The sequence below is a fragment of the Schistocerca serialis genome, chromosome 5 (genome assembly GCF_023864345.2).
Source record: "Schistocerca serialis cubense isolate TAMUIC-IGC-003099 chromosome 5, iqSchSeri2.2, whole genome shotgun sequence".
In the NCBI taxonomy this organism is placed as follows: domain Eukaryota; kingdom Metazoa; phylum Arthropoda; class Insecta; order Orthoptera; family Acrididae; genus Schistocerca; species Schistocerca serialis.
The window spans coordinates 437,207,899-437,223,826 of NC_064642.1; the positions used below are offsets into that span (position 1 = coordinate 437,207,899).

Below are 15,928 nucleotides of genomic sequence, written 5' to 3' on the forward strand. Positions count from 1 at the left end.
AGTTACGCTATATGCTCCGACCTAGGAAGCGTAGGACGAAAAGAGACATTTTTTATTAAATTCTCGTTGGGGTAAATTGTAAGACACCATTGTATCTAGAGTTCGAAGGGAAATCATATGGAAAGAAACAGCTGGGATGGTAGACTACAAGAAGAAAGTAATGAAAAGGGACTCAGGCTGCTAAGCTGTGAAAGTGCAGCCAACCTAAGGGTTATGAGTACATACTCTCCTCGGAAGGACATTCACAAGGTAACTTGGGTATCACCAGATGGAAGAACAAAAAACCAAATAGAACATGTCCTGTTGGATCAAAGACCCAAGTCAGCATAATGAATGTGAAAACCATAAGGGGAGCCGAGGCAGGCACGGATCATTGGTCATAGAAGAGATACGCCTAAAAGTAACCATAGAGAAGTCAAGGGGGGAAGCATGAAAGACCATAACATTGACATCCACAGATTGAAGGATAACGGCAAAGCATAGGAGTTTGTCATTAAGCTGCAAAACAAATTTGATGTTCCAGCAATGGAAGAAAACCTTGATATCGAAGACCAGGCTCCCTCCGACGGAGGTTCGAGTCCTCCTTTGTGTGTTTCCTTAGTGTAAATTAATTCAAGTTAGATTAGGTAGTGCGTATGTCTAGGGACCGATGACCTCAGCAGTTTGGTCCCATAGTCCTTACCACAAGTTTCCAACTGAAGACCACTGGGGAAGGATAAAAACAAATGTGAAAAAGGCGGCACTAGAAGTACGCGGATAAAGAAATTAAAGAAAAATCAGTGGTTTTCAGAAGAATGTGAGCAAAAAGTGAAAGAAAAGGAGGAGTGAAGGAGAAACACCTACGAGAGGATTCCAACAAAAGTAAAGAAGCAGATGAAAATGTTAATAGAGAAGCTAAAAATCTTCTCAGAAGGAAAAAGAGAGAACATGAGGAAAGTTTATTCAATATAACAGTGGAGGATAAAAGTGCAGGGACTGCAAGAGACTTTTACAGATCAGTAAGATTTTTCAGAGAAAGGTATATACCACAGGTGTATGGCATTAAAGATAAAGGTGGCAATACAAATCTGCAAATACCTAAATGTGTAGAAATTTCAAAAGAATATCTTGATCAGCTTCTAAGCGTAGAAGATAGAACTGCAGAAATGTAGGAACAAGATGATTGTCAGAGTGTAGATCCCTTCGTGGAACCTCCGATAGTGAAAGAGACAATAGACACAATCAAGACATTAAAAGGCAACAAAGCTCCTAGGAGAGATGGAATAACAGCTGAGTTGTGTAAGTAAGGAGCAATAAAAATTCCCAAACAAATACCTAAACATCGAGAATGAATAAAGAATGCACACGAGTGGACAGAAGCGATAATAGTATCAGTTCATATAAAGTGCGACAAACAAAAATTCAGGAAATATAGAGGCATTTTATTAACTAGCACCGCCTATGAAATTTTCTCCAAGATCCTCGAGAAAAAATTAGAACCATATTAAAAAGAGGTAATAAATGATAAACAAGCAGATTTATGAAGAATCTTTCAGCTACTGACCAGGTATTCACACTGAAAGAAGCCATATCCAAATATTGGGAGTGTAACAGAATAATGGCTATACCATTTGTTGGTTTTAAGAAAGCCTATGACAGTATATCCAGCCGGCCGCGGTGGTCTAGCGGTTCTAGGCGTTCAGTCCGGAGCCGCGGGACTGCTACGGTCGCAGGTTCGAATCCTGCCTCGAGCATGGGTGTGTGTGATGTTCTTAGGTTAGTTAGGTTTAAGTAGTTCTAAGTTCTAGGGGACTGATTACCACATATGTTAAGTCCTATACTGCTCAGAGCCATTTGAACCATTTTGACAGTATATCCAGAGAGAAGTTGTAAGAGAAAATACGGAGTTATGGAATATCGAAGAAGATCATAAATCTTGTGAAAGTCACTGACAGGCTCGAAAGGGATAGTGAAAATGGATGGAGAATAATCGAAGGAGTTCGGCTTACAAACAAGAGTCAGGCAAGGACATGTAATCTCGCCCCTCGTGTTCAACATTGTGATACAGGGAACGCTGGACGCAGCAAGTGAAGGAGAGGGAATTAAAATAAGAACAAAAATAAATGTAGTAATGAGAAAGCAAAATTCATGACGGCAGGAAGAAATTACAGAACAAAAAGATGGGGAATTCTATAGGTCGATAACCACATGTTAGAATACGAGGGTAGGAACTTTAATAGTGGCAACTACTTATTTACAGATCGTACAAAATATATACGTGTTCCAAAGTTTTACTGACCTTTAAAGCAGTCAACAGCACTGTGTATAACCCGTTGCCAGCTATGTGGAGGTCGTAGGATATTCTTATCAGTGCCATTTGTGTTGACAGTTCGAGCAGCGTGGTCTATTGCCCGACGAATTGGTAGCAGCTCTGAAGCGAATACCCTGAAGCGTTTCCTTCAGTTTAGAAATCGAGTTGAATTCACGAGGGCTTAAGCCAGGGGAGTGCGGTAGGTGGTATAGCACTTAGCTGCCCCACGAGTCAAATAAATCAGTATAGCTTGCACTGTACGTGCTTGAGCGTTGTGCTGCAAAATGATGGTCAGGTTCTTCAGAAAGTGTCTGCACTTCTGTCTCTATGCTGCTCATTTTTAGAGCACAACCTACGACGAAATGATTCATTTGGCTTATGGGCGTGCATTACGAGCAACAATAAATATCCCCCAGGATTCACGGTGTGTAATGAAGATAGGTAATATATAGTATTGAACAGAACCTGTATCAGTTGTTCGGACTATCGACTAGTGATGGTTTTGTCTGATGACAGTCGCGCTTATGTGAAGTTGGCAAGGCAGAATTTGAGATGTTGTGATCCATACGATGTTTTAGAGTATGATGGACTGATATGGTAAGGAATGAAGAGATTCTCCGCGGAACTGCCGAGGTGGCGGGCCGCTTAAAACCTGTCCTGTAATGTCTTGTGGACTGTCAAGTCCACGGTAAAGTACACCAGAACAGCCAACTGGGCTCAATGGTGACGACCTAGTTATGTACTTGGGTTTGTACTAGAGTAATAGTTGTGGACTCTAACCCCATCACCGGATGCAGGACTCACGTTCCGTTGACGAGACTAATTCAACGCGTGTAATGGAGACTGGCTGTTTGTGTCTTGCCAGAGACAAAATAATGTTACCCACGAGAATAATTTATTTTTCACAGTTGTGCAAAGAATTTTCGAAGAGTCTGTATCTGTTTTCGTTATTGTTTTGTTTCTCTTTTACAGTAGCGGTTCTTTCTTTTTTAATTTCATAACGTTTATTCCATCCTTCCCTGCTCGGACACGTTCGCAGATGTGGAGATGATAAAAACCAATTTATTTATGCAGATTGCTGATTTTCGTTTCCGGACACTTCTCCGACAAAAATAAGAGGGACATTACGACCTGGAAACCTTCACGGAAGGATTTCGTCGTAAATGTTGGGTGAATATAGGGACGACATTTCCTTCAATTTCGAAGGCTATGCGTCATATAGAACAAAGACAAAAAGAAGGTGGAGATAGTAATAAATTTTTCGTGGCAGACTTGCATTTGACAACACGTAACTCCTGTAGTTTTCATCGGTTATAAAATTGTTTCTGTCATCTGTAACTCTAGACACGCTATTTTAGCACACTCACTTAATGGCAGATATCTTACATTCCATTTTTCTACGGTGGCGGCCTTATACATGTCTTGGACTGTAGTACCTTCAGGGGTTACTTGTGCTTTCATTTCCGAGACCTATGTGTCACGAATTTTCCGAATTTCGGCAGTTCTGAAGAAGGGTTCACTGTGAAGAATTTTCAGTAGAGTAGGACGGGTTTACTGTCCACCGTATTTTCTACCTTTGTCAGAGGTAGAAAGTGTATGTTCTTTGAAAAATTTGTTATGAAGTGTTAACCTATATTGTGCCGTGTTACGTGAACTTCGTTCCAATCTTGTCAAATCAGATCATTCATTACACATTTGTTCAAAATTTAAGGAGTTTTCATCAGTCATAGAAACTTTGTCGAAAAGCGATATTAGATCGTTGTGCAACACTGTAATAGGTGGCACATGAATAGGTATACACGGCAGATTAGATAATTTGTCATAGGCTGTGTGGCAATGCAAAAGCGGACGTGATCGTAACACTTTGCCGTTCAAGACGTATTTCCACAACGGCGGTATGATAAAATATTGACAGTATTATTATATGTCCTAGTACTCCGTCAGCTAAACAGACAATGAAATTCGGTTTCCACGAAAAACCGCATTCCATTAATGAACAAGTTATATCTCATAGCCTTCAACGACATGTCTAACGGAGAGAATGCCAATGGTTGTACTTAATAATTCAGCCTCCATAGCCATGGCTAATCTTGTGACTGGAGGGAAATTATGGGCTTCCGCAAGTCTAAAAATTATTGTTTCTCGTATACGTAAACTACCTGCCGTCAAATATACAACAAGTAGAATTAATTATTTCTTCGAATGACACTAGTACTGCAATTAATCCAAACGTACATATAGCAACAGAAGAATAGGTAAATGATATTCTTAAAAGTATTATATAGTGGCTTTTTGCAAATAGTCTTACTCTCAATTTAAAAAGTCACCAGGGAATTCAGTTCTGCACACAAAGTTGTTCTACACCATTGATACGTACAACACACGTTGAAGACAGACAGAGGCTGCTGCACTATAGGTTTAAAAGAGAACGAGGAAATGCCGCCAGGCGGAAGTCGGTAACTATCCGTGCATCAAGCATACAACTACCACCGTCATACCTTAGCAAAACATCCGGCAGAGATCCTCAGAAAAATCTGGTCCTATGTAAGAGGATCTCAGGCTTCCATCCAGTCACTTACTGGCCAGTCTGGTAAGGTAGTTGAAGATATCAAAACGAAAGCCGATGTTTAAAGCTTCACTTTTAAGAAATATTTCACGCAGTAGAATGATACAGACATATCGTCATCTGACCATCCAGTACACTCTGGTAAGGACGCCATAATAACAACCATCCCTACTGTAGAGTTGAAACCAAATGAGTCACTCATTCTAGGTGGAATCCAAATTCGATGTTTCAAAGAGTACTCTACACCATAGGACCTTTACCTAATTTCCGTATATCGCGAATCTCTCGCTCAGTAGCAAGTCCGAAACAACTGGACAAAAGCACAGGTGACTACTGTACACAATAAGGGCAATTGAACGGACACACAAAATTACAGAGCAATACCCGTAACATTGCTTTGCTGCAGAATTCTTGAACACATGGTCATTTCGAGTATACAAAAAATTTTCTTGAGACCGACAAGCTTATGTCCACGAATCAACATGGCTTTAGAAATCATCGCTCTTGCGAAACTCAGCTTGCCCTTTTCAAACTTGATATGCTGCGAACTATGGATGAAAGACAACAGGTAGCTTCCGTTTTTCTAGATTTTAAGAAAGCATTTGACACGTTGAACCATTGCTGGCTATTAAAGAAGGTACTATCATACGGAATGGATTCACAGGTATGTGAGTGGCTCGAAGACTTCCTAAGTTATTGGACACAGTACGGTGACCTCTGCGGCAAGTATTCATCAGAGACAAGTTTGTTAGGAATGCATCAGGAAAGTGTGGCTGGACCGCTGTTGTCCTCTATATGCATAAACGATTTGGCGGACAGGGTGGCAGCAACCTATAGTTGTTCGCTGATAGTGATGTAGCGTACGGTAAGGTGTCTAAGTTTAGTGACTGTAGGAGGATACAAGATGACTTACACAAAATTTCTAGTTTGTGTAATAAATGACAGCTAGCACTAAATGTACGAAAATATAAATTAATGCGGATGAGTAGCATAAACAAACCTGTAATATTCGGATATAGCAAGAGTGGTGCGTCCTGCTTGATACAGACACGTCGTTTTAATATCTGGGAGTAACGTTACAAAGCGACATGGAATGGAACGACCAAGTAAGGATTGTGGTAGGGAAAGCAATTGGTCGACCTCTGTTTATTGGCAGAAATCTAGAAAAGTATGGTCACCTGTAGAGGAGACTGCACATAGGACGCCACTGCAATCTATTCTTAAGTTCTGCACGAGTGTTCCGAATCCGTTCCAGCCCGATTTAAGGAAGATATCCAAGAAATTCAGAGGCGGAATTCTAGATTCGTTACAGATACGTTCAAACAACGCCCAAATATTGCGGAAATACTTCGGGAACTCAAATGGGAATCCACTGAAGCAAGGCGACCTTCCTTTCACAGAACGCTATTGAGAAAATTTAGAGAATCGGCATTTGAAACTCAGTGTAGAACAATTCTGCTGCCTGCAGCAGACTTGACTGTAAGGACCATGAAATTAGGATACGAGAAACTAAAGCTCATGCAGAGGTACATAGACAGCCGTTTTTCCCTCGCTCTATTAGCGAGTGGAACTGTAAAGGAAATGACTACTAGTAGTGGTACGGGATACCCTTCGCCACGTACCGCATGGTGGGTTGCAAAGCATCTATATAAAAGTATATGAAGACATAACAAGTAGAGGGGAATCTTCCAAATGTTTGGATTTGCAAACTGATGAGATATTAAACAGGAGAAAACGCATAGAGGTACTCCTAAGGAACAGTTCTGCCAAATTAGCGCTTTGAATCACTGAAAAACCTGGGGGTAGACAAATGTGTAGGTTGTTCATTCAGTAATGTCAAATGGAACAATGCTCTGGAGCAACTCATCTTTAACACAAATATCCTTTATTGCTCAAAACTGGGCTGTAGCAATAGTATTTCATCGTGCTCATCTATGATCATCTAGTAGGTATCTGGTTAGTTGTTCGGAATTTTGACTACTGAGTCTGACTTTATTGAGTTCCTCCTGCCGTTCCTTTTATATAATCCACTGCAGTTCATACGGAACAATAATGTATGTAATTACAACATCAGAAGAATAATATAAAATAAATGACACTGAGCGGTACTCGAGCGGTTCTAGGCATATCAGTCCGGAACCGTGTGACTGCTACGGTCGCAGGTTCGAATCCTGCCTCGGGCATGGATATGTGTGATGTCCTTAGGTTAGTTAGGTTTATGTAGTTCTAAGTTCTAGGTTACTGAGTACCTCCGATGTTAAGTCCCATAGTGTTCAGAGCCATTTGAATCATTTTAAATGACACTGAGCAAAGTTAAGTTTGAAAACAAACTGAAAAATTTCCTCCTTGACGATTCATTCCGATACACAGAAGAATTTCTATTTTTGTGAGTTCAAAAATATGGTGACTAGGAGTTACATAGCGATATTTGAATTTAAAAAAGTAAAAGGTCAGAGTGTAGCCATTTTTACATATGAATGTGGAATCTGAATGTAAAAATTCTTGTTCCACACCATTACTTTTAATCATATAAAGGTCCATTGAACATGAAACTAACTGAAATATTCGACACGTCAGGCTAAACACATTCACCGAGCCACAAGGTGTCTCTTTGTGAAGGAATATGTGTGGTGAGTCGTTCAGCACACAGAAAGACACGTCAGAGACAAGTCTGTCGAGACATATTTCAGGCGTCAAGGTGATTCCTTTCCGCGGAAGTTGATGGTCTCAACTACCAGCCCACTTCTCACTAGTTTGTATGACATCTAATGCGCCAGTATTGCATTCACGCCTATTTCACCAAAATGTATTTGATATGCCACCTTGCATCTTTGTTTCCTAATCACTGGTGTACTGTTTGCCAAACACAGAAATATTACGCTCAGATCAACAACACCCGAGACGTCAGTACACATTGACTGCTGTAGGCTGTGTAACAGATCGATTTCTTGATTTATCTTCACGTACTAGTCTCCTTAAACATTTCATTTGATAAATATTTTTGATACCCGGTCAGGCTTTGTTTTATGGCTGCACATGAAAATATATTAAAACGTGTAATAAGTGTTGTCTATTGTCACAGTGACTTGCAGTATACTTGTATCTCTGTTTCACAGTTACAGTTCAGTTCTGAGTGTGTCGTCATGAAATATTATATTTTGATGAAGTCGAAGATCTCTTAACTTAAGGAGGTGACCGCAGCACGGTCTATCCAACCCAAAAAAGGTACATGCTTTTGTTATTATCTTGTAAATGGTTTCAGTGTTGCTTCTTGAGACAATGCTGAACAAGATAGCGTGTTAATGCTATTACAAGTAAGACGGCGAGATCTCTGGACGCTGAGTACTGCACACGAAAGAAAATATATTTTGGGGCGTAGTTTGTAGCAATTTAGGTGGAAGTAAGGTATCTGTAGTTTTCTCTTAAGGGAGGTAGGACGTCAAACGGGCCGACTTGGAGCAGGAGAGGCACCACAGACCATTATAATTTCCACTGTCTATACTTTTACAAGTAAATTCGAAAAACTTTGTCAGCATGACTAGGAAGGATTCAGGATTCACCCTCGTAGCAGCGGAAGTTCAAAAACATAACAAAATAATTTTTTTACCCGTGAAATTTCATTACTTTGTCACTTACTATTGGCTGCATTTGTTGCTATAGGTACACTTTTCTTCATAAGTAAGAGACTTTTCGATAAATTTTGCAGGTGTCTGAAACTCTAGAATCTATTTAATTTATGAAAAAATGAATGAGCTGTTACGTTTTAAACTTTATGTTTAGAAAAAAATCAAATTTTGTAGTTAATTATCTCTGTTTTTACCACAGTTTTTAATAGATTAGGAAAATTCTAGAGTTTCATACACCTGCGAGTATGATTTGTATGCTGTGCAAAATTCATCTAAGAATCTCCCCTACTTGTGAAGAAAAATGTACCTATAGCAACAAGTGCAGCCAACACTAAGTGAAAAAAATGATGAAATTTCATATTTAAAAAAAATAATTTTGCTATGTTTTTGCACTTCCCCTGTTATGAGTGTGAATCATGAATCCTTCCTGGTCATGTTGACAAAGTTTTATGAATTTATTTGTAATAGTATAGACAGTAGAAAATAAAATGTCCTGTGGTGCCTCTCGCGCTCAGAGTCGGCCCGTTTGACGTCCTACCGCCCTTAAGGGGCAGGTTAGTGAGCAAAGGGGGGAATGTTTTGAGTATTGTCAGTTGCATAAATAGCGTAGCTCAAGATGTGAGAGTTGTAAACGCTCAGCCATCTTTTAACAAGTGTTATCGTTTTGGTTTATGAGCCACAGTTTTTGGTCTCACACTGTTTCCTGAATTGAATTTTCTGTTGCAAATTAAATAAGGCGTGTTAATTATTTATAAACAGTATCGGTACACATATCTCAAAATAAAAAACCAAGCAAAAGTTTGATTTTTTCTGGACGGTCTTTACGCTATTATTTTTAAAGCAGATCTTTAAAAAGATGTTACTGTCATAAATTATTGCGCAAAAAACTGTTTAATAGTGTTTGTGAACCGGTTCAGTAATTACATCATAGCTTTTCTTTAAAAATCTTTATCTCTCGAATGTAAGTTGTAAAAGTAGTCTTCCTTTTTAGTGAAGTATGTTTTATATCCAACATGCATAACACAAACGCATCTAGTCCCGTATTCATCTCGTTTCCGGTGTTGTCCTACCATCCGTTTCATTTGGAGACTTCTTGTTCTTATTCCAGCTTATATGGTGGCTTTCAACACTGATTTCTTTGCTTCCGTCTCCTGCTGTCAATGGCCATTAAACCTCTTAGCGTATTCAATACACCAAACATTCCTATGAATTCCATAACCTTACATCTTGACACTACACCATCACTGAATCATAGCAAAGCATCAATCACATCTGTTTTCGAAGTATTTAGTACTACCAGAACTATGTTTGGTATGTTTTCCCATATATAGCTGTTTAGTGGTTAAGACTCTGATTTGGGTTTAGAGTCCTAGCACGTAAATACTTTTCTAATAATCTTGTGTCACTAAGTTCCCTACATTTAAGTTTTAGAAACTCCGTTATACCAAACGGCAAGGAATTCTTATGGAGAGAAAAAAATTGTGTTTTTAACAGGGCTTTCTGCGTTACATAGGGGCGTCGCCATGTGTGCAGCCACTTTCAAATTCTCCATTTTTTGGAGCTATCTTCGGTGCAAATTCCTCGAAGTAAATATTCTGTAATTCAGAAATCCAAAGAGAATTTTGTATGACAAAAAGTAAAAAAAAAATGGAAGTTTTGATACTTCTTCATGTACCAGTCCTCTTACACATCTCATTAGATAAACATTTTTAACGCCTAGTAAGGATTTGTTTTATAACTGCACATGAAAATGTAATAAAACACGTAATACGCTGCACGTTATCAGTATCAGAAAACATTTTCTGAAATTTCTGTTACTCTCGAATAGCTATCCTTTACAAATTCTTTCTTTACTTCCGAGTCGCGTCCTCATGACGTTGTAGGATTCAAGCTGTTCAGGATGTATTTATTTTATTGCAACAGTCGATGATAAAATATGTAAATCAAGTCATTCGGCTTGGGTGGATGCCATATACCGAACATATCGAATCGTTACATATGTGCACCTTATGGCACAGACACAGGTGTTAGCGACAAAAGCTTTATCTCAGTTACAAAATTTGAACACTATAAGCACTACTGGCACATAGAACTTGATTCTTTCAGGAACCCCAGTCTCTAAAGAAAAACTCACTCGTGATATTCGATCTGCCTGTAATATTCATTCAGAGAAATTTAAAAAATATTGAAATCCCTTTTCTTTTTTTCAGTTGTTTTCACCACTAGTTAAAAGACGAATGTCTCGCTCTTCGTTTCTGGAATAAAAGTTGGAAGTAACTCTCACCTGGAGAGGGAGTCATTGACCCAGAAACAGGAGGGTCAGTTTGACACCTATTAACCACTTACCGATGTTAAACGCTGAAAATTTAAAAAAAGGAAAAAGAAAAGAGCGCCGACAGGCACTTCATTATAAGGTGGGAGCTGCGTGTATGACGGATTACGGCGCACGTTGGTGCGACGTTTTCGGTCAGAGGCTAGCCCGGTGGGTTATCAATCTTCTCCTTGCAGACGTGCAGACGGAGCGTAAGGAAGCAAAAAGGATCCCTGACGGCCCTTTTATATAGAAGTTCGATGAGTCTCCATTTGTCTTGTTTCTGATGTTCTTGTACAGAAGTCCATAGCTGCCTGTAATAAGCAGTGCCTTTTATACATTAATTACTGCGATACCGTTCCTTGTTTGACGTCTACGCAGCGGTGGCGTGATATGATTTACATTCGTTCGTGATACCACAAAGACTTGTGAAAAGGCTATTGGGTTCACGATTAAATGTGATTAACATTGTCAGTTATTTCCGCGAAGCTGCTTTTATAGCAAAAAACTGATCATAAGCGGAAGTATGACAGAAACTACTCACATTACAAGCGCCCCACAACCTCTATGGTTCTCTCATGTCTTGTGTGTGCAGACATTTATTTATTTATTTATTTATTTTGCTCGTTTTCAGTTGCCAGTAACTATAGGTAGATAATAAGATGGCTAGGAAGTTGTCCTTGGAGCTAAAAGGGCGGATTTTAAATCGTAATTTCGAAAGTCAAAACTCGAAAGAAGTACATAGAGGATGTCGGGAGGAGATTGATACTGAACCACTTTCACTTGTAAAATAACGAAATTGAACGACAAATTTGAGAGGGAAGTAAGACTGTGTGGCCTGGAGGAGGGCGATGTGGCCGAAGGGCACAAGTAGCTGACGACGACAGAGAGGTGGATGCAGTGGTACAAGCTTACACAAGGTTTCCTGAAAAGTCTGTATAACAAGCTGCGTGCAAATCAGCTCCAAGCAAATCAAGTGTTCACCGCATTTTAAAGCAAGAAGAACGTGTGTGTGAAATCTTATGGGACTTAACCGCTAAGGTCATTAGTCCGTAAGCCTACACACTACTTAACCTAAATTATCCTAAGGACAAACACACACACCCATGCCCGAGGGAGGACTCGAACCTCCTCCGGGACCAGCCGCACAGTCAATGACTGCAGCGCCTTAGGCCGTTCGGCTATTCCCGCGCGGCTTTAAAGCAAGAAATTTGGATATCTTATATTCACACGTTGCTTCGCTCGATGAATGAGAACGATCTGTATAGGCCCCTCGAATTTTGCGAATTGATTTGCGACACTGAACAATTGACTGGTCTCGTTTGGTCTGATGATATAAGGTTTAAATGGATTGGAACTGCAAGGAATAATCCACATGTAATGCAAGAACGAACTCTTAACATTCCTGGGTTATCAATATGGTGTTCTACGTCTGGTACAGGACTTGTAGTGCCATTCTTTGAACGAACAGTAAGTACCTTACCAACGATTTCTACCAGCTGTTACCAACTGCACCGAGATCGAGATTGTTTTTTGTCAAAAAGACAGTGCGTTGTCACATTATCATCATGATGTGCGGCAATTCCTGGATGAATGATATGTTGAAGGGTTGTTAGGCTGACACGAGGGTGTTCAATTCCAGTCAGATCTCCCAGTTTAACGGAGTTTGACTTTTTCTGTTGGGAACTCTGAAGGGATCTTCTACCCAACAAAGCCACGTATGCTTGACGACTGCCTGTGAATCCATTCCAAACTACCTATACGTAACGCATATGCGCCGATCTGTTCCGCAATGTTGCAGACACTATATTCTTCCCAATGGAGGACATGTGAATATCTTTAATAGTAAAACATCATCTGTAGTACTGTGACCATCTAAGTGACTTTAAAATTTTGTGAAGTTTGTTCGTGATAGTAAAGTTCAAACAGTGTAAACCCCTTTATGGGAAACTTTGAATTGTCAGTGCTTTACTTACAAGCAGATAAAAATGATGGAAACGTTTGCATATCCAGTGAATCTAAATGTTCTCAGCTGATACTAAGTGCTTACGTATAAACAAGTCACTGTCTTAAGTTGATTGTTACATTTTGCATCTGTACATGATATACAGCTGTCGTCGTAAAACTAAATATATTAGCTCCTCATTAAGATACGTCTGTCACCTTATGATGCGTACCTGAGTAGGTTATAAAAAGTAGGAGAAAAGTTTAACGGGCGGAAGGTGGACTTAAATACTACAGAAAGGTTACAGAAGGCTGTTAAGACGAAGCAATTGATGCAAGGTAAGACTAAGAATGGTGTGTTTTACTTTAGTTAGACCTTTATAAAGCTATATACTTACATTATTTGTCCAAACAACCTTGTAGGCTGCTGGATTAGCCCTCATCTTGCATTCAAAGTAGACGTCGCTGCCTTCCTTGATGTTCTCAGCTGCCAGGTTCGGTCCCAGATGGAGCTGCACCATTGGCATGACTGGAAAAGGAAAGAAGAGTCACTTCACGAAGCTAGGGAAAAATCTATTTATCGATGAGAAACTACACCGTAAAAGTAAGCTCGCTTTTGTTAACTGCACAAAGATATTTGAGAAAATTTTGTAGCGATATTTTTCCTGTTTATTGAACTGCCACATATAAATTAATGCCGTGTGGGTAATACAAGGATATGTCTCTTTGCCAGGAATATCCCGTTATAAGAGGTCTACATCTACATGACTCCTCAGCAAATCGTATTTAAGTGCCACGCAGAGGGTTCATCGAACCATCTTCACCATTCTCTAGATTTTGCTATTGACTTTCGTTCGAACAGTTAACGGATTACCATTAAACAATAAACAGTGACAGAGTCGCTAGCCAGTCATGGGGAAAAATGTATTATATATATAAATATTAACATTTTAAGGATCCATATAAGTCTGGATGTCAAAGATACAAGGTTCGATCATATCCCCCTAGACGCTTCAGAGGAAACAGACTATGCAGCACACTGAAAAACGTACAAAACAAGTCGATGATATCCGAGGTTGAACAAATTTGAAAATTTATTGTAAGCACAGCTGAGAGCAATGTTAGTATAGAAACGACGTTTGTGCTGCAAAATTAAGCAAAATAATGACACTGCCCGTCATAAGGATTAAACATCAAAAGTGGAGGAACAAACGAAATGAAACCACAAACTTTGAGAGGGTGTGTTTTGTTATTTTATCTCAGAGATCACATAATCACGTCACGTTTACAAAAATCTCGGCGATATGAGCCACTGAGCATAATTACCATAACGACGTTGTACACCCTCTGGCTTAGATGAATGTACTGATTTGGTTGGGAAGCCGTTGTTTCATCTCCTGGGGAAAGCTAACCCACAACTGTTGTAATTTCTTGGTAAAATACTAGACGCTGGCATTGGGACAGACTTGACATCAGAGCCGGTCTCACAAATTATCTGTGGAGGCGATATCTTGGGATATGGCCGGCCACAGAAGTACCCCAGCACTACCCAGACAGTTCATAGAATCGGGTGTAACTAACAGACGAGCAGTACCCTGTTGAATAGTGACACTACGTTACTGCCACGTGAGTGGAAACGCATTAGGAGCTTGGTGCCATCAGATTACCCTCAGTCACTATCAGCAGTGACCAGAAATCATAAGTGATGGTTCCATACACCACGATGCGAGGAGTAAGACCGATGAGCCTCTCCTATGGATGATCTGCCCGTCTCCACAGGGTGCCTCCATACTCTCCGATGACGATCACCTGCGGTAGGTCAGAGCTGTGATTCATCACAGAACACCATGAGATGCCATTCATAAGCAGTCCATGTTTCGTGGTCATGGCACCAACCCAAACGGCGTTTTTTGTGGTGCAGTGTCAACGGCAGTCTACGCTTGGTGTGGTAACTGACTAATTTGGTTGCTGATAATCTGTGACCAACGGTGTGAAATGGCACAGAATAATGAGGTGTCCAGGCGTCGTCGACTGGAACCTTGACAGCGAGGATGCCTACTCTCACATTCCCGTGCAGTCCAACATCGGGCTCCTGTCACGTCATTCTGGATATTGCAGGGTTCGACCAGCCCACCAAATAGAGACCCATAAAGATGTCACTTTCACACCTTGTTGATGTACTGTTTCACACAAATATGTGGCATCCCTGTGTCCCCCATAGTCATCAGTAGTCATCTGATGCTGTTCACATACCTTAGATACCGTAACAGGCCAAGTAATTATGCTAAAGGAGAACAACACTAGTGCAAACTTCCTGGCAGATTAAAACTGTGTGGCGGACCGGGAATCGAACCTGGGTCGTGGGTCGTGCTCGGGCAGCTCAGCTGTTGAGTGCTTGTCGGCAATTAGCAAAAGTCTCAGATTTCAGTCTCGGTCCTCAACATAATTCCACTCTACCAGGATGTTTCATAACAGCGGACATCCCGCTGCAGAGTGAACATTTCATCCCAGAAACACTAGTCCACTGTGGAGGCATTCTACCTGTCACAGAAAATTGCAGGTCTAATCACTTGGCTACCTGCCGATGATGTATACGTTTACAAAGTTACATTGACATCCGACGACGACTTGTGGGATCTTTACTTGTTTGTCAGCAGTATGCCTTAATTACGTTAAAATGTTTCAGATTAAAACCGCAGTTTACGTTAGCGATGACTAAACAGACAATAATTTTAGGGGCTACCTACAAACAAATATAATGGACTTCAACATCAATTGGGTAAATGTATCCTGTCATAGCCGGCCGGAGTGGCGGAGCGGTTCTAGGCGCTCCAGTATGGAACCGTGCGACCGCTATGGTCGCGGGTTCGAATCCTGCCTCGGAAATGGATGTGTGTGACGTCCTTAGGTTAGTTATGTTTAAGTAGTTCTATGTTATAGAGGATTGATGACCTCAGCAGTTAAGTCCCACAGTGCTCAGAGCCATTTGAACCATTTTTATCCTGTAATATTCAACATTTTTTGCGAGTCACGCACTCGACTATTTAAGCATTCCAGAACACCTCAACGCAATCTGTCAGGTAACTCAAATAGTCATAACATTTTCCTCGTCGTTCCAGGAATTGACCCATTCATGAAATCGAACAGCCACGCAGTACAGGAGTCAGAATCTGAATCGATGGAGATAGGTA

General features: G+C 40.4%; 1 protein-coding gene across 1 annotated transcript in view; it reads right to left on the reverse strand.

Moving 5' to 3' along the window:
- LOC126481984 (nephrin-like) overlaps positions 1 to 15,928 on the reverse strand; it is a 460,432-nt gene that overhangs the window by 303,592 nt on the left and 140,912 nt on the right. The window contains exon 5 of the mRNA XM_050105949.1: positions 13,136 to 13,266. Within this exon, the coding sequence (XP_049961906.1) occupies positions 13,136 to 13,266 (131 nt within the window). The remainder of the gene's footprint in view (positions 1 to 13,135; positions 13,267 to 15,928) is intronic.